Source organism: Podarcis bocagei (genome assembly GCF_964188305.1).
Source record: "Podarcis bocagei genome assembly, chromosome: 11".
Taxonomy (NCBI): domain Eukaryota; kingdom Metazoa; phylum Chordata; class Lepidosauria; order Squamata; family Lacertidae; genus Podarcis; species Podarcis bocagei.
In genome coordinates, this window is record NC_138136.1 from 53,711,413 (window position 1) to 53,731,084 (window position 19,672).

The 19,672-nt window shown below is 42.5% G+C and overlaps 1 protein-coding gene across 4 annotated transcripts in view; it reads right to left on the reverse strand.

Annotated features, from left to right (window-relative positions):
- Positions 1 to 19,672, reverse strand: part of DCC (DCC netrin 1 receptor) — a gene marked incomplete at its 5' end in the record, with an annotated part of 959,801 nt that overhangs the window by 574,516 nt on the left and 365,613 nt on the right. For all 4 annotated transcript variants that reach the window (XM_081212644.1, XM_081212643.1, XM_081212642.1 and 1 more), the window contains one exon: positions 18,617 to 18,937. In XM_081212644.1, coding sequence (XP_081068770.1) covers positions 18,617 to 18,937 — 321 coding nt within the window. The remainder of the gene's footprint in view (positions 1 to 18,616; positions 18,938 to 19,672) is intronic.

Sequence of the window (19,672 nt, forward strand, 5' to 3'; positions counted from 1 at the left end):
CTATAGGAAGGAAAGTTAAGTGGCAAAAAAAGAGGCAATACGCGCCCAGTTTTGCCCGCTGAAATAAATTTCCCAGTGGTTGAAATCTCAAGTTAGATATTTACTTTACTCCCGGTTCTTTCTTCTCTCTCTATCTCCCAAGAGAGAGATTGGTATTCTTGCTGCAACCAACAGGAGAATGGAAGAACCGTTCCTATACATTTAAAGACATACGAGGCTGCTGAGTATCCATTCCTGTCTATTACTCCTTGGGGATACCTCAACCCACTTTAATCCAGGTGCCAAGTTTCAACTCTTCTGAATACCACAGGAGAGGAGAGTGATTTTGTGCTTGGATCCACTTTGTGGGTTTCCCAGAGGCATCTCTTCAGTCAGTAAAAGAACAGGATGCTGGAACAGATGGGCTGCTGGCCTGATCCAGCACACTCTATTTCTGCTCTACTTTTAGGATAACAGAGGGTTACAGGAGGCAGGCCGGTGGGATGGGGGGGAAAGAGAGAGAGAGAGAGAGAGAGAGAGAGAGAGAGAGAGAGAGAGAGAGCTGCTTACCTTGGTTATGCAACTAACAGCACTTACAGCCTTAAGGCTGCCAGCAAGTCAAAAGTGACCTTTTAGGACACTGTGGTCTTGCACTTGACTTAGCAACCTACAGTCTGGCTTCTCCATCTGGCAGGTTACATCTGAACAAATAGCCTAAAGGTCGGCGAATGCCATTTGGGTGGACCGTGCAGGAAGAGAAAGAGCAGTCCAAGAGCAAGTCGAGACAGAAGGCTCCGAGGAACAAAATGCTGACAACACATGTTAATATCCTTGCTCATCTACGAGGAGACAGTTCGTTGGTGGGGAGAGGGAAAGTGGTTATGGAGAAGGACAAGCAAAATGATTCAGCTACTTGGAAAGATCTTTAGGATATATTTGATGCTGCTTTGCAACAGAAATTCAGAGCAGAATACATGAACAGACCCCCCCCCCCAGATCCTTTTTATTGTAAATTCATGAGGACTTGTGGTTATGCTGGTTTCTAGACAGTTAGACGCGACGAGTCTTTCAATACTGTTTGTGCTGCAAAGGTTCAGAACAGACACACTGTCTCATTTCTGATCAGTGCATGCCCTGCAACTTCCTGCTGAATTCTGTCCACCTCAAAACAGGATTCTGCAGACTGTAGTGTAGGCCCTGAGCCCTCAGAGCTTTCTAAAATGCAAATATGACCAAGCCAGACATGGAAAGCAAGAGCTAGCCCTTCTCAGTAAAGAAAAACAGCTGCAGTCAAAGCCCAATGATCAGGATTCTAGCTCCAGTTCCCGGTTTTGGTTTCCCTAACAGAAAGGAGGGATTCTTGGCTGGAAAACCCCAAGGCAGATCTGTATCCTGGGTCAGTCACACCCATGCCCCTGATAGTCTCTGACAATAGATAAGGAAGTGTGGGAGATGGATTAAGGATTAAATCTGTAGATTAAGATGTAACCTCCCCCCATCTCACGTTTGTGGGAGAAACACAAAAATAAGCAGGTTGTGAAGCCTTTTTTTAGCAGAGTTAAAACACATTTTGCAGCTTACTGAAGCTTAGGAGTAAGGCAGTTATACTTTTGCATCCCTTTTATTTGTGGTCTGCTGACTTTCCCCTCTTCACCCTTGTCGCAGAAGATGAACCACACATTTTAATAGGATGAACCGAAAGGTTTACTTACATTTCAATGCAGGCAGCAAATACAGCAAGGCAGTATACAGAAAAATACTTCTAAGTTACAGTAAAATAAAAGCTGGGAGTCTCAAACTAGGGTGCATTATTCTGGAGCTCCCAAGCACAGGTGTGCTTAGCTTGGAAACTGAAAGAGAGGGAGTCTCCTAGAAATGGAACAAAGTGTAAATAATTATCTCCTATATTACAGAATTCCCACTCAGAAGAGGCAAGAAAGTGGCCACTTTCCTCTCTAGAATGTATAATACCTCTCTAAGTGCTAACCCTGCGTTTGTCTAGCAAAACATGCATTTGTGATTTGGCTACAAACCTCTCAGTAACAAAACTCTCACACATTGGAAGTGAATTGAGAAATCACAAAACTTTTAAAAATGCTGTGCAATAAACACACGCACAATAGAATAGTATTAAAAGATTGACTTGACACTTCTGTTGGGTCCTTTTCTATAAGGAAGTGATAGAAACCTCGTCATCTGCCATTTAAAAAGCAAAACCTCTAGAAAATGTGCTGGAGGGAATGGTTCTTTTCAGAGAAGAGAAACTAGTTGGATAATCTAATAGCCAATCTTCCAGGGCTATGATGTATTGTATCATGTCTTAAGTGTTTAATTCACTTAAACTGATGCCCTGTTTGCTGTGGCTTCTATGCCTATTCTTTGAGGTGGTCTACTGCTGATCGATCATGCACATATATTTTAAAAACATTAGCCTACACTGAAAAAGCCTAGGGGGCAAACACCTATGTACATTAGTCCCAAGAATTGCATGCAAATATAAGCGCATTTGCATGACCAGTGTAGAATCCATCTTTTTTTTATTCAATCAACGTTGCTGATGTTTGTTTTCAGGAGTGAAAATCATATGGTCACCGCCACAGCTAAGTGTCCCAGATATAGTAACAGGGTTCTGGAGGGTTATGGCAGACCTGCCAGCATGTTGGAAAGAATTGCATTTTGCAAACAGTCCTGGTATGAGAAAGAGCTGGCATCTGGTGCAACAGGCTGTGGATCACATATAGAGCTATACAGCTTGCTTTCTTTCTTGGGGAAAAAAGGCACTTCAGCTAACATTGCACAAACCGCTGTTAGAGTCAATATTAGGGATGGGGGAATAAAATGCAACTAAGATTTATAATCAGAGCAGGGATTTGTATTTCTGTTCCCCCACCTCCGTACAGCACCAAGTACATCAATGGAATAATAATTAGCACTGCCATCATAATTTCCTTTGGTTCCATGACACATTCCTGACCACTTCAAGTACTTAGGAAGTACCAAATGCATCCCACTGTGTCAGAAAGTACAATAGCAGAATGGACTTCTAAAACAAATCCAGGCAACATACACATCAATAAAGTTCAGATTGGGAGGAGAATTTATAACAGGAACATCCGAAGCTCACAAGGTTTTGCTTAGCTGTTGCACTACTCTTGGTACTGTTTAACAGACCTAAGCCCAGTTATCAACTCAAAAGAGGCAGAGACAGCAGTGGAATCATACAGCTTTGACACATTATTTGCTAGATCTCCAATTGGACTCAACAGGCTTGTAACCGCCTCCCAAAAATTGGTAAAGATATAAAAATGTTCTTTAGGCCTTGAAAAATCTGCAGCTCATGATTAAAGTGACAATCCTCCACAGCAGAAAACAACAAAATAAACACTAATTTGCTCCCTATGCTGTATTTGATGTACTTTCCAGGTACCTGGGAATCCGAGACCCTACTTAAGTTTCAAATCCGCTTACCAGCTTCTCCACAGATAGAGAAGACTCCTTAAAAACACTGAATAAGGAGCTTACTGATAATAGTGAAATAAATGCAATTAACACCTGCCTGGGTCGTTCCAGTTCGATGGGGATAATTAAATAGCCTGATACTAATTTAAATGAACCTAACAGATTAACCTACCCACACTTGTGACAAGGTTCTGAATGCATCACTCAAATGCCTCAGTTCACAAAGAGGTAAAGGGTTAGCACAACTACATTCAGCCTGGAAAAATCAGACATGCAACCTCTAAAATTACTTCAGGAAAACCTGATCACCTAGGTCTCCAAGCAGTGTTAATTAAGGAGGACCAGAACTTCACCTCTCTGCAAGGCTCAGAGATGAAGCATTCCAGCCAGCCTCAGAACCAACAAAAGAAATGTAACACAGGAATCTTAAGCCTCACATTGGAAATAAAGCAATAGCTTTAACAGAGGAATCGTGAATGCTCCTCCATCAGTGAAGTGGCTAAAAGCAAGCTTAGTGGAGAATATCACACCCTTCAACATTTATCTGACAAAAATAGGATGTCATATTGCAGAATATTAATAATATTTTTATTATTTATACCCCACCCATCTGACTGGTTTGCCCCTGTCACTCTGGACAACTTCCAACATATATAAAAACACAGTAAAACATTAAACTTTTTTTAAAAAAAAAACCTTCCCTGTACAGTGGTACCTCAGGTTAAGTACTTAATTAGTTCCGGAGATCCGTACTTAACCTGAAACTGTTCTTAACCTGAAGCACCACTTTAGCTAATGGGGCCTCCTGCTGCCACCACGCCGCCGGAGCACGATTTCTGTTCTCATCCTGAAGCAAAGTTCTTAACCTGAAGCACTATTTCTGGGTTAGCGGAGTCTGTAACCTGAAGCGTATGTAACCTGAGGTACCACTGTACAGGGCTTCAGGTGCCTTCTCTACTTGGCTCAGGGGGTCGTATAACTCCACACCCTCCAACATTTCTCTGATGACAACAGGGAAGTCCTAAGGAAAAGCGGGGCATTCTGGGATCAAATCAGAAACCAGGGCAGCTTCTGTAAACCTAGGACTGTCCCTGGAAAATAGGGACACTGATAGGGTCTGGAATATTCCATAGACTTATGGGCATTATGGCCAACATAAGCTATGTCCATAAATCCATGGAATATTGTCCAAACCAGCGGCAGGATTCAACTAAGCTTCATCCAGAGTAAACTCATTGAATTGAAATTAATGCACCCAATTTAGTCATATTCATTATTTTCAGCGGGTCTACTCTGGGTAGAACTTAGTTGAATGCCATCCTGGAACCCAGAAACTTTTGCAAAATGTCAATATAACTATAAAAATGGTAAGAGCTGCTCTGTTTCATATGGATTGCCTTGCCAGACGCAATCGCAATGCAAACAGCATTCACCACCAACTGGGTATGAACCGCCTCCTTACTTTAAATACAGTCCCTTAACCTAGATCTTGTAAACAGCAATTTTGCATTGTATCAGCATGAGTCGTTTATAGCACCAATATAAGAAACTGGGGGGGGGGAGTTTTTTTTTCTTACCCCCCCAATAGAATATACTACTAAACAGTTACTTATTTTAATAGGGTAGCTATTAAACAGACATGGCAATATTTCACACACATAAAATTGAAAGGGGGAAAAGCACCTGAGAATAATATAACAAAACCAACATTAAAACCTAGCCTTGGAATAAAGCCTGTTTGGGATGTAAAAATAATTCATGTTAAATATCAGCTGCAGGAGTTGCTCCAAAAGCCCTCAAACAAAAATTTGAGATTACATGTGCCATTGTTCCTATTCAATACAATACAAAACCATTATTATTCTCCATACTTGCAATGTAACAAGATAATTCCTAAACAATTATTGGGACGTCTTACAGAAAGAGGTTTGAAATATCAGATCTGCTCTCAAGTAAATAGAAGTATTACTAGAAAACCATCATCAACAACTATTCCTCAGAGGTCTTCCCAAAGTCCAACATGCACAGATATTCAATGGACTGGGCATATTTACGGCTTAAAATTATACTGAGTATGTGGTCTAAAACTGCTTCACTCCAAGCCTGAGTGTGAAGCATATTAGATTTGCATTAAAAGAAAATCCATAGCAGGGAGATATTGATATGAAGTTCATAAAAGTGCAGCCATCCACATAAATTTGCAATTGACTAGTCACATTTCCCCCATGGATTGTTTTCCCCTTTGCATTGTCAGTTGCCAGGATTTAGACATTTGTTATTTCAGTGCTATCAAACAAATCAATTTTTAAATGTTGCAAGAGCAAAAACCCTTGAAAAGGGAGGCATTTTTAAAATGCTGCACCTGTTTGTTATTACATATTAATGCATCGGTGAAAAGTGCAATGGGACGTCTAGCCTTGGGTTGCCAATCCTGGCTGACAACTTGGGCTGAAATTAAGGCAATGCTGCAATGTGCTCTATGTGGGGCTACCTTTGAAGGTGATCCGGAAACTACAACTAGTACAGAGTGCAGCAGCTAGACTGGTGACTGGGAGTGGCCACCAAAGACCACATAACACCGGTCTTGAAAGACCTACATTGGCTCCCAGTACGTTTCCGAGCACAATTCAAAGTTTTGGTGCTGACCTTTAAAGCCCTAAACGGCCTTGGTCCTGTATACCTGAAGGAGCATCTCCACCTCCATCGTTCTGCCCGGACACTGAGGTCCAGCTCCGAGGGCCTTCTGGCGGTTCCCTCCCTGCGAGAAGTGAGGTTACAGGGAACTAGGCAGAGGGCCTTCTCGGTAGTGGTGCCTGCCCTGTGGAATGCCCTCCCAGCAGATGCCAAGGCAATAAACAACTATTTTACTTTTAAACGACAACTGAAGGCAGCCCTGTTTAGGAAGTTTTTAATGTTTAATAGACTATTTTATTTTAATATTCTGTTGAAAGCCACCCAGAGTGGCTGGGGAAACCCAGCCAGATGGGTGGGGTATAATATATAAATATATATATGCTAAAGCCTCTCCATTTTGATTTCAAGCCTGCTTAGAAAAGTGGTTTTCACATTTTCTTCTTTATGGAAATGTAGGAACGTCAAGAGGCTACTATCAGGTCAAGAGTCAGCGAATTTCCAGGTTTATCAGGCAGAAGACCATTACTATCTGTGGTGTCAGGGACTGGCTAGGAGTGGTGGGAGGCACCAGCCAGAGGATTGGTGGTGGGACACTGGGGAGAGATCAGAGGGAGAAGATGGCTGGATGCTGAAGGGGCAACAGAGTTTAGTGAGCAGGGGCAGCCGGTGACAGGAGCAGTTCAGACTCTGAGGCTGAAGCAGAGGAATGGGTCTCAAGAGACTGCTGAAGAATCTAACAAATATTCCTTGTGACAAGTTCCCTTCCCCTGTGGTCTCCAAGAATGTGCAGAATAATGAGGAGAGCAGAACTGAGGCCAGAAGTGTGCAGGTGCAGTTTGAGATTGTCCAGGCAACTGCTATATAGGGGCACGACATTCTAGGAAGGGTTGCTGAATTGTAAGCCATTTCCTTGTATACAGAGCTAACTTCACTGATAATGGAGCCCTATGTCTTTCATGCTGACCCACTTTTGGCTCCAGCCCCAACAACCAGCTACCCAAGCCTTTTAACTGAAGATGTCAATGAGTCAACCTGGGACTGCGTTCCTAGAAAGCATGTGCTGTGTCACTGAGCCAGGACCACTTCCAAGGACAGTAGTCTTTCAAGAAAAACTTGTGTCCAACACAGAAATTCCAACAAGGGCATGTTCCAGTTCACACGGGATACTGACTGACAGGGTTTTTTCCCCCAGGGGGTACTCAAGCTGGAATCTGAAAAATAACTTCTTCCTGTGGGATCAGAAACTATCAATAACTTGAATACAATTTCTTTCCTGAAATGGGCTTTTGTGTGTGGATTGTAGTTCTTGAGGGTTTATAGTATTCACTGTTATTTGGGATTTGGCAGGTGGTTGTAAACTTCTAAAATGTAAGCGCTATGTACACTGAACACTTCCTTGAACTTATGCATTGCAGAGGAGAGGAACAGTGTTGAACAATATCTCTTTCAAATAAACACCCACTATTACTGATAGTGTCATGCCCCTAAGCAGCTTTTGTGTTGCCCCAAACACAATTATGAGCTCATGAGGAAAAACACTTCAGCTTTATATCTCCTTTTTAATTTTTTCTCACCAAGGTTATGTTTTTAACATGTTTCCAGAAAATGGTATCTGTGAACAAAATCACCAATCCTTAAGCTCCCCAATTAGAGAAAAAATAAAAATGGAATCAGCATAGAACACCTGGTCTGAATGTGAAGGAAATTATGCCTTACTCAATCAAATTAGCAGAGCTGAATCACCTCTGCAATTATCCTTCTCATCATTACCAATGCATGCAATTGATACATGAAGAAAAATGTCCCTTTCTCCTCCCTTCCTCCCCATACACCCTCAAATGACCAATGCTTATGCTGGCAACTAGAGCCCGAGAAACCTCAGTGCATTGACCCAGGAATTGTTGATGAAAAGAAAAACCAAATGGTTTAACATAATGTCTCTATCTTCAGACCTACCAATTACGAGAAATACCAATAATCAGTAGCCTGTTAAATTGGGACTTTTAATAAGATGTTAAAGTAGGAGGCAGCCTCTTAGTTTCTCTTCACTGCTCTCATTCCCTCTCCAGCCAAGAATACTTTTACAAATGGCGATTGCAGAGGCTTGGGGAGCCCTTGAGAAAGTCCTGGGAAAAGATGATTTCTGATGCCCTGTCAGCACTGTGCACAAAGCATCTTGCCTAATTAAAAAGATGGATCCCACTCATTCTGTTCTCTTGGATCCAAAGGCATTTTTGCTCTGTTCCAGGTGGTGAGGCAGATTGGGGTTCCAGTCCAAGCAGGGCTGCAAGGTGAAGGAAGGCAAGGCTTCACTTTCCAGGTAGCACCCTGGACAGCTCCGATAGAATCTGAGGCTAGAGTGAGATGTCCAAAAGTTGGCCTTTTTCTACTGTGACTCTCTGCTTGTGGAATGCATTCCCTAGGGAGAATTGCCTGGCGCCTTTGTTGCTTTGGCCGCCAGTCAAAAACATTCCTCTTCTCCCAGGACTTTGGCTAATCAAACCATCTATGACCTTTTAATCTGTGTGTAGTGGGGTTATTGTTTTTGTTTGTTACTACAGTGGTACCTCGGGTTAAGAACTTAATTTGTCCCAGAGGTCCATTCTTAACCTGAAACTGTTCTTATCCTGAGGTACCACTTTAGCTAATGGGGCCTCCCGCTGCCACCGCTGGAGCACAATTTCTGTTCTCAGCCTGAAGCAAAGTTCTTAACCCGAGGTACTATTTCTGGGTTAGCGGAGTCTGTAACCTGAAGTGTCTGTAATCTGAAGTGTCTGTAACCCGAGGTACCACTGTATGTTAAGAACTTTTGTGTTTTTATATTGTATACTGCCCTATGATCCTTAGGTGAAGGGCAACAGAGAATTGTTGTTGTTGTTGTTGATGATGATCCGTACAAGCAGAAAGAAATACTGCTTCTGCAAATGGCTATGCTAGACTGAGACGAAAATACGGGGGCAGTCTCTAGCTCTGCCTCCATTGGGAAAAGACTCTTGTAGTTAAAGGGTTCTTGTTTGTTTTAGGAGATGGTGTTGGGAGTTTGGTGGCTCTGCTGTAGCATTCAGGCTAGAATCCTCAGGCTCCAAGGACATCAGTGCAACTGCCTCAAGTCAGAGAGGTAGACACAAGATGGGCTTCTTACTTGTTGGAGTTTGAGCAAGTGGGAGCTCCATCATCTCTTCAAAGTCCAGGGCTCCCTGTTCAAACTGGGAACTTTTGCCAACAGTTGGCTTTCCTGATGCTGACTCACCCTGGCTGTTGTGTTGTACACACCAGATTTGACAATGGTCTTTCGACAATAGCTCCCAATTTTGAATTACTTCGAAATTCCAAGGAATGCCTCCAAATCCACTTCAAATGTTGGTTTGTTTGAAATTTCGCTGGCAACTTGTAGCTTTAAACAACATTGCACTTGCAAGGCTCATGTATCTACGCTAAGTAAAATTGACTGCTTTCATCAGGAACTGGTTTATGAACTACTAATGCTTTGAAAATTAGATGAAACTAAGCACATACTCGCTCTTGGAAGAAAATGCGTTTGACTTAGTGGGTCCCTGTGGTTTGTCATTCATAACCACGAAAGACATTGATTTAATATGTTACCAAGACATAAAAGCAAGATCTCAAAATGCTGCAAGCAGCTCTATTGTCTCCGAATGAGAGTCTAATATTAGATTGTAAGGATTCAGTGACCAAACCCATCCCCACTATATGAAATATTAAAGGGCAAGTAATTTATTTTAATCTCTTTGATAGTATAATATTCTTTTTTAAAAAAAATGCATCAAAGCAATTTAACATTTAGTAGCATGAAAGTTCCTCGTCCCATACATAAAAATCCTCCAGAAAATCATTACTTCTTATGGAACCCATTTAGAAAAGGTAGAAACAGACTTGGTATTTTAGCAAAACCTGCTTTAGGATGCAATTGCAGTTCTGCAACTATAATGGAAATACAGAAGACCTTTGTAATATGAGGAGTTAGTGGTGTACAGCAATGTTTCATCTCATGCTTAGACCTCCCTTCTGAAGTTAACCAGCTGCATTTCCTATCTTGTGCTGTGTGTACACTAATATTTTCTTGGAGGTCCTTCTTTAGGATTCCCTCACCATCCAAGGTGATGCAGGTGGCTTCTGGGGAAAAGGGCCTTCTCAGTGTAGGCACCTTCAATGTTCTCCTCAGGGATGCTCCTACACTTGTTGTCTAGGGTAATCTGATTTCAGAGCCAGCTGAAGACCTTTCTTTTAATTTTTCTCAGGTCTTTTATTTCTGTCTGATCGGTCCCATTTCAGTTGAGTTTATTGTTTGCATGCTACTCAGATTTTTACTGTTTTATTATATATTTATATGTTTTCATTCATATATTTTAAATGTGCTTTGTGGTGGTTTTAAACATGGTAAGCTACCCTAGGAATTTTACTGATGGGCAGGATGTAAATCCCTTCAAACAAACAATTATATACCTAAAACAGAATTGAATCCTGTTGCCCACTCTCTCCCCCTTACTATAAGGTTATTTTCAGATACTTTCTTGAATGCAGAACAAAGTGTTGGGTCAGTTTCAGCACATGAAAGACATGGTTGTCCAACCCTCTTGGATATATCTTCAGACCTCCATAGAAGGAAAGAAGCAGTCTGACTCTAGAAAGTAGACACTCGGTGTAAGGCACAAAAGTACACAGAATGAAGACTCTCGTCAAGGGATGACATTCTCCAACAGAGGCAGTACAAAGAATTTCAGCATGAGAGTTTATACCACAAAAAATGTGTCAGTGCAATAGCCTGTGGTTTCAACTTCACACAGCTTGCTCTACGAAACTCAACACTCATTTTTACCTGACAGCAACTTACTTCTGATATAAACTTACTTCTTCTCCCTTCCACAGAAAATAGCTTCTTTGCTACATGGCCTGCCTGAGGGCTTCCCAGAGACATCTGATTGGCCATGGTGAGAAATAGGATTCTGGGATTGGACAGGTCATTGTTCTGATCAAGCAAGACTCTTCCTGGATGAGTTTCTGTTGAAATTACATGAAATTAGTGCACGCAGCATGCCCATTGGCTGTTCCAGTCCTCCATACACTTATCAGATCTTGTGTAAAAGCTTTACATATGCAGGATACATTTGTGTGATCTGTGTCAGTTGCAGATTTTGGAGGGTCTTCAGGCAAGACAGGCTCCAAGGGCTCCCTCTCCTCCGGTGACCCCAGCTCGTCACTGCAGCAAATCTAAGGGGCTATTGGCAGGGATGCCCTCAGCAAATGCCCAAACAGCCAAGTTTTGATGCTGGCCCTTCATGGAGGTCAAATCCAGTCTCAGTGCTTTGATTCTCCATGGATTCTATGCCATCTGCCCAGTGCAATGATGACCTAGATGGCTTTAGAAAAGAGTTAGACAAATTCATAGAGAAGGGGGCTATTGATGGCTACTAGCTATGATGGCTGTGCCCTGCCTCCACAGTTGAAGGCAGAAATACTTCTGAATACCAATACTTCTGAATATCACAGGAGAGGATAGTGCTCAAATCTTGCTTGCAGGTTTCCCATGGTGAGAACAGAATGCTGGACTAGATGGGCGACTGGACTGATTCAGTAATCTCTTCTTATGTGCTGGAATTGTGTATGAATTTATGAAGTAGGCATAGGTTATCTGCATTAACAGTTATCAAACAGGGTAAGGTACAGCTTAATTCCAGAATATAACTGTAAGCTGATTTTCTCATAAGCAAAGAGTTTTGTTGCAACACCTCAGGCTTAGAAAACCCCTCCTCCTCCTCCTGCTTCCCCTTCAATATGGCAAGCAGTATTTCAGAACAATTCCAAACAAACTTGCCAGCTCACTTGACTGAGAAGGCCAAATCAGCAATGCTTGTGAAACTCATGTTGTGCAATCAGAAGCCACGGGAGTCTTCTTTCTCAAAAGGGAAAGTGAGCCAAGGGAATTTGGGCAGGCTGCAACCCTCCCAACCTGGTTAAAACTTTTCTGTTTGGGTGTTTCAGTTTTTTAATGATGCATTTACATACACTGGATTTCTTTATTTCAGCATGAGGTGGTTGGGGAGCGCAGAGGCGGCTGCTAGCCGCGAAATACACATCTCAAAATGAATAAATGAATCCACTTTGGGGGAACAAATAAACAGTGAGCTGTGAGGGTCATAGCTCAGTGGTGAAGCATCTGCTTTGCATGCCCTTCCCAAAACCCCAGAGAGCTGCTGGCAGTAGTGAGCTAGATGCTCCAATGGTCTGACTCTCTATGAAGCGACTTCTTGTGTTCCTATGCAGTACAGCACCTTTGCAGCAAGCATCAGGCAATATAAGGAACTCCAGGGCTGCAAATGAGAAGCCTCTGCTGCAGTTTCCTTTATGCCTGTATCATCCTGTTGGAAATGGTTGCAGTGGTAGTGTGTGCTTCTCTCTTACATTAGCGTTAGGACAGGAAGGATCTCACCTTAGTGTGACAGGACAGGAAGAAGAGGCACTGTAGCTGCTTCACACTTAGTGGCACAATGGAAAAGAAGGAGCCCAAGAGTCCTCTCCTATTGTTTGTTAAAGTGGACCAAGGAGGTAATGTTTCTCATTGGATTATCACCCGTCACTTTCCTTGTTTGAAATATTTATTATATATCAGTTTGTTGCGGAATCATTCTGCCAGAAACAAGTAGAAAGTTTCTAGAAGGTGCCAGAGTTTTCCTTTAAATTTCAGAGTGGCACTCTGGGCTTAACTAGTGTCAGCTGGAAGTGCCAATAAGAAGAAGACCACTAGGCTTTGTTGTTGCAGACACCTGATAGCAAACGTCTGTCCGAAGATTGTTGCCTGTAAAATCTGCTGAAGGACTGCTGTAATTTAGGAGGAGATAAGACTTCGGTTTCATAGTGTGCTGTTAACTGCTGTCTATGCTAACAGTCAAAAATATATTTGCTACGGTAATGCTTGTACCTAGTCTGGGAATAAAATCTCTTGACCGAGACTTCACAGAGTTTGTTAGTCATCTTTAGTTAGTCATCGTATCTACGGGACCACCTCTCCTGGTATGCCCCATAGAGGACCTTAAGGTCCATGAATAACCATAGTTTAGAGGTCCCGGGCCCTAAGGAAGTCAGACTATCCTCCACCAGGGCCAGGGCCTTCTCAATGATGGCTCCGACCTGGTGGAATGCTCTGTCCCATGAGACTAGGTCCCTTCAGGATTTAACCTCCTTCCGTCAGGCCTGTAAGACAGAGCTATTCCGCTTGGCCTTTAATTTGAATTTAGCCTGATCTTTTATTTCCCTTCTCTTCCCTCCCCCTCCCCTTTTATGAAGATCATCCGCTCTGGGACCCCATAGCTAATTCTCCCCTGGCCTCCTTGCTGGCCCAAGTAGGACCAATTCAGCAAGCTAGCCCTGGGGATTATCTAATGCTTATTTCCCCTAAATTGATTTTTGATTTTTATTGCTATTCATGTTTTTATACTGTATTTTATGCTGCTTTTATAATTAAGTGTTTTAAATTTGTTGTTAGCTGCCCTGAGCCTGGTTTTTGAACCAGGAAGGGTGGGGTATAAATAAAAATTATTATTATTATTATTATTTTAGAATAACTTCATCATTGTTCACCACTTCCATGAGAGAAAGAAGATAAACTCTGCTAAACTCCACCTGACCACTAGTACCTGTGCAGCGAAAGTGTATGGATGGTAACCTCTAAAACAGCTTAGGGACAGAGTGTTTCCCAGTTATTCTTTAAAAGAGGAAGGGAGAGGACATTTTTGAATGGAACACAATGCCCAGGTAGCATTGACCTGTGACGGGGGCTTCTCAGTGGCAGTTCACCATTTGTGGAATGCCCTCCTGGAAAGGTGCCTCTGTCTCTCCCATTATTAACATTCAGGAGGAACTTATAAACATCCCTGATAGGGCTGCACAGCAGATTTAGCAAATCCCATACTGAATCCTTGGCCAAGTCAGGTGGCGACAGCACCAGATTTCCCTGGGTCAGATCAGGCTTCATGGAATGAGCCTGTGCTGTCAGGGGGTGAGGTGTCGGGCAGGCAGCCCTACTGAATTCCCCATGCTAGGAAAGCAGCAGACCCGATCAGGATTGAATTCTCTGCCCACCAATTTAAAAACCCCAAGGAAAGATTAGCCCAGCCTCCAAAATTGATTTTGGGTCAGGTCAGGTGTTCCTCAGGTCAGCCTGAATTGGGTGGGAACTGTGGAGATGCTGTTCCTGGAAATCTCAGTATTATTACTTGTGAAGCTACGTGATTGTTCTTAAATGTTTCTAGATATTCTTCATATTTTTAATTTATTTTAATTTTACAATTTTCACATTCAAAGGGTTTGCTACCCTGGGTTCCTTTATGAAGATAGGTGGGGTAGAAATTTAATCAGTAATAATAATTGTAAAAATAAAAGTAATCATCATACGTTGTGCAGAATCACCCAGTCGCCTGTTACGTATTGCTGCAATATCTTCTCATACCTCCATAGCCTCTTTCAGTGGGAGTTAAAATCGTCAATCACTTGTTGCAACTGCTGTCCTGCCTGGATAAGCACATGTGAGCAACTCTGATAAACTAGACCAATGCTTCTTCTAGTCTGTCGTCCTATTTCTACTAATAGCCAGCCAGATGATCTCTTAAAGCCAACATGTGAGCCATGACAGCAATTATGCCTTTCTGTAAAACTGAGGGTTTATTTTATTTATCTTAAGTCTACTGCCAAATCAACCCAAGTTTGACAGGCAGGAGGGAGCATTCTCTGCACCAACTTCCTCTGTGCCATATATATTTTAAAAAAAGAATCTTTCTTATGCCTCATTAGTTGCACGAACTTACCCCAAGCAACAACCTTACTCTGGAAGTAATACTTTTTGCTTTGCTTTGCCTTACAGATGCCAAGATAAACATGATACCAGGTCAGCCCTTCATTTTTAATTTTTTCCCCCCTTACACTTTCTCTCTCTCTCTCCTTTCTTATATTCCATCTGCCCTGTGCCTTAAGACAGGAACATGCTGCCAATATTTTAACGAGGGTCAGCTCAAGCACATTTCCAGTTCAGCTAGCAATATTTATCTCTCATGCAGAGGAAAATGTTTCTCTGCAGCTGAATGCAGAAATTCTTCCCTTGCAGCCTCCGACATGTTCCCCAGCACACTAAAAATCATTTAACCTTCTCAAAAAGCAGGAGCTCCAAATTTCTAGCATTTGAACGATTCCATTAACAGGTGAGGGATGGCCATCTAGAACGAGGGTTGCGATGCACCAAATGTATTACAAATTAATAAATAGCATTGGCTTTCCAGCAGTATTAATGGACCATTTGTCCCAAGTGTTGACTGCAGGGACTTTCACACAACACTGTGCAGTTGGGCAAGGTAGAAATGAGAGAGGAAGTGGGATTGCAAGTGATTCTGGAGTTTATGCTAAGCTTCAGAGGGGTATGGGGAAGAGAAGGAAGGAAACCATGTGAAACTGGAAAGATCAGAACAGCTTCAAGTTTGTGATTCTGGTTCAAATAGGGATTGGCAATATATAAACCATCTAGATGAGCATTAGGCTCTACCTTTAAAGCAGCATCATACCACTTCAAAAAGCAGCAGCGTAGCGTGGGTTGTCAGCACCCGGGGCAAGGCAAGTAATTTGCGCCCCCTAACCTGCCGCCGCTGCCAGCTTCTTCTTGCTGCTGCCTGGTCTGGTCTGGTGTGGTTCTCTCCCGCGCTCAGCGCTGTGCTGGGCGGCCGCTGCACTGTCCCTCCCCCAGATAGTCCCTTGCTCTCTCTCCGCACCGCACGCCTGGCACCCCCCCTCCACAGTGGGCGGCGACCCAGCAGCTCGGATCGGATTCGCACAGCCAGCACTGCAGTGAGAGAGAGTGACTGAGCCAGGTAGGGGCAGAGAGCTGCGAGTGCAAGCGCGCCCCCCCAGATGTTGCGCCCGGTGCGGCCGGCCCCCCTGCACCCCCCCACACTACGCCACTGTCAAAAAGCCATAGCTTCCCCTAAAGAATTATGGGAAGTGTAGTTTGTTAAGCCTGCTGAGAGTTCTACAAGAAAACAATGACCAGAGTGGTGATACAACGACTACTGTAATCGACACAAGATAATACCACCAAGGCAACTGTCACTAAAAGTCCATAAAAATGGGGAAAGTAGTTTCGTTCCCAAATAGGTTTTATCTTAAACAATAGCAAACACAGTAAATAAAGAGTTCACTTGTGGTTCAGTGCTCATTTCTTCTCTTTCCGAATTAGATTTTGTCTTGAACAATTGCAAATGCAGTAATAAAGAGTCCACTTGTCATATACCCAGTGCTTTTTTTCTGAAAAAATGTTCAGGGACACTCTCATTTTGACTCAAGGAAATCACCATTTTATAGTTCAGATTGGGAAAAACAAATACAGTCAATGGACAAAAGTACAAAAATTCGCAAAATGTTTAGGGGTATGCGTACCCCTGAGTCCCCCCAGAAAAAAAAAGCACTGGATATACCAGTGGTTCAGTGCTCAGACATTGTTCCAGTAATCCAATGTTTCATTGCTAAAGAGCTTAGTCATTGAGATTTGTAGTAAATAATAACAAGAGAAGACAGTATGTAAATGATTTAAAGCAGGGGTATATCTGTCCCCCATCTCCATGTTTCCATCGGGAGGAGAACAGAAAGAGGATGACATCCTTCAGTTTGTTAAACCTCCTAAACTACCTAGATGAGCATTAGGCCCCAGCATTTAAGCAGCATCATACCACTTCAAACAGCAAAGAATTATGGGAACTGTAGTTAAGGCTGCTGAGGGTTTTGCAAGGGCAACACTGAGACAAAGGAGAAGGAAGCTGACAGGCAAAGCCACCCCACCCTGGACTGGTTGCAAGGAAGTTTGTAGGTAGAGGCTGGCTGAGGGCAGTCTCCACTGATTGTGGGGAAATTATGCAACTTGGCTTTATTTTTCTAGAAATATAGAGAGAAGAGGGAGGGAGAGAAGGAGAGACACTTGCAGGAGAGGGATTAAAAAACTTTCGCTTAGTACCCCAAACCAGCAGTGGGGTGAGGTTTCCCTGCAAATCTTCATTCACATCAGAACTCCTTCCCCACAGTCTTCATTCATTATTTGGGAGGTTCCATTCAAGGTTCTATTGATTGGTTAAGCTAATCTAGATCATGGCTGGAAGACACTTCTAAAGTACAAGACAGCAGATTACCAAGTACAAATGGTGGGATTCTTTTTAACATCTGAATGTAGCAAAGTCTTGGATTTGGCAACCTTCACGAGGGTCATGAATCTGAATTCAAGTATTTGTTAAACACCCTAAATCATCTTGCGATTTCAGAAGTGGCCAATTTGCGTCAGCTCTGTACAAGAGGCACTTCACCCAAAAATGAGCGGCAGAAACTAAGGCTGCTGAATCCAGTAAGTTCTCTAATGAATTCCTGTCACTCTAGAAAAGCTAAGTAGGAGGGGGGAGGGGGGAAGAATACTAATAAAAGTACATTTCACATTCTGCAGAAGTTTGGTATTTTGTTTTTTTCTGACCCTGAATTAATCTGGAAAGCAGTTAATTTCTAGCTTCAAAGACTGCTTCTTGTTTTTGAAGATAATAAACATGCTTCAAATATCACACAGCAACAAAGGGTTGATTAGACATATTTAAGCATGAATAGTAGCTTGTCAGAAATAAATTACTGTGGCAGTAATGTCATGTCTAACTTCATTTCTGTGGAGAAGAAATACCACATTTTTTTTAAAAAAAGAAATGATAAAAGTTTTCCCTTTTGTCCTGACAGTTATTTAAAATTAAAAGTTGATTGCACGCAAGAAGATTTCCATCACTGTTGTACTCTAGACGAGTTTATCACTGGTACACTGAAATGAGAAGTAGTGTTGCTGCTAATATTTGGGTCCTAAGCCATTTAGGGCCCCAATGGTAGGGAACAGCACTCAGCACTGGATCCATAAAATGAACAGGCAGCCATTGAAATTATTTTAAAATTTGGTGTGATGAGCATAAGCTTGTCCACACCAGTTAGAAGTCCGGTGGCCACATTCTGCACCAGATGCATCCCTAGGAACTGGTGCTCTGATTCTACAGCACCCTCACACCACATACTTCAATTTTAGGCTATACCTTACTCCACATTTACACTGATCTTTGCGAGTGTCAAACCCAACTCTTTGGTTGGGGGAGGGGCAAGATGAGGCAAGGTGAAAGGGGCACTCTGTAGCCAGCAGCAGAAGTTCAGTCCCCCAAGTCTGCAGACCAGAGAGCAAGCCAGAAACAGAAGTTTTTATTGTTTCTCTTAATTTCCTCTGACCTATTGTTGTATAGAGGTATCCTTGATTATTTGTCTCATCTCCCTGCATTTCTCTCTTTTGGCCACAACAGTCTGAATTCCTGCTTTCCTTGGATTAAGGTCCACTATGTGCTTCTGTCCTAGCAAGGGTTAGGAAAAGCATTAACCCAAAATGCACAAACAAAACAAGTCTTAATCCATGAGAACATCCTCTCACCATGCCAGAAAGAAAGAAAGGAAGGAAGGAAGGAAGAAAGGAAGAAAAGTGAGCTCTTACCTGCTACAGAGACTTTGGCTGTCCGACTGATGATAGCTCCAATACCTTCTAATGATGCTTCACATTGATAAAGGCCCTCATCAGGTTTATGGTGTCTGGAATGGACTATGTTTTGTATCAAAAGAGATCCATTGGGAAACTGCTGCCTTCTCTCATCCACTGCCAAGTTTAAAAAGACTCCATCCTTTTTCCATTTGATGATGGGAATCCCTTGATCCGATTCTGCCGTGCAGTTGAGCAACACGTTACTTCCTCGCATGGTGACAGCATCCGAAGGCTCAATTAGGAACCGCAATGTTGTAAATCCCTTAACTTGTGTGCCTGTTGGGATAAATGGTGAAGAATAGCCCAGTTAGTTCACTACAATCCTCAGAAAGCAACTTTTTGGGTCTGGGGAACATTGAGATTGCCTCTGAAGAAATGATGCTAATGGATAAATTCCTTTAATTATGGTTGAAATTCCCACTGACATTTTGCCTGCGTTAAGAGCATGCAAATCCACCTTGAATCTTGCTTTAGGAAAAAGTCAGACACAACTTATGGTTGTGTGGCCCTTCCAAGAAAATTAAAATCATCCCTCGCCTCACCTTGTCAATCTGCCTTGAATTTTCTTTTGGCAGAAAACCGGTGGCAATTCTACAAATGCTATTTTAGAGAAGCTTCTCTTTCCGAGCAAAATTTCAACAAGGATATATTATTACCTTATCAACCTATGCAAACCAAATAATGAGAGAAGAGAGACCAATTTGTAATTTAAGCAGCCAATCCAATCTCCTCACAGCCTCCAAGTCTCCAGCCAAGATAGCATACAGAAAAATGAGCAGTTAACATCAGATTCAGCCAACAGCAGAGGCCCAACAACAACTTCTGCTCAACTTATTTCTTATTTAGAGGGCTTAGCTGGGATTTACTGTAAGTGGTTTATTACATCTGCGCCAGCCCTCTGCACCGAGATGAATTTTACTCCCAAGAGGACTGCTGTTTTTCGATAGAGCTCTCTCAAATGAACAAATTCCTAGGGAAGAGAAAGCAAATTCTGAATGCCACCAAGCCGCT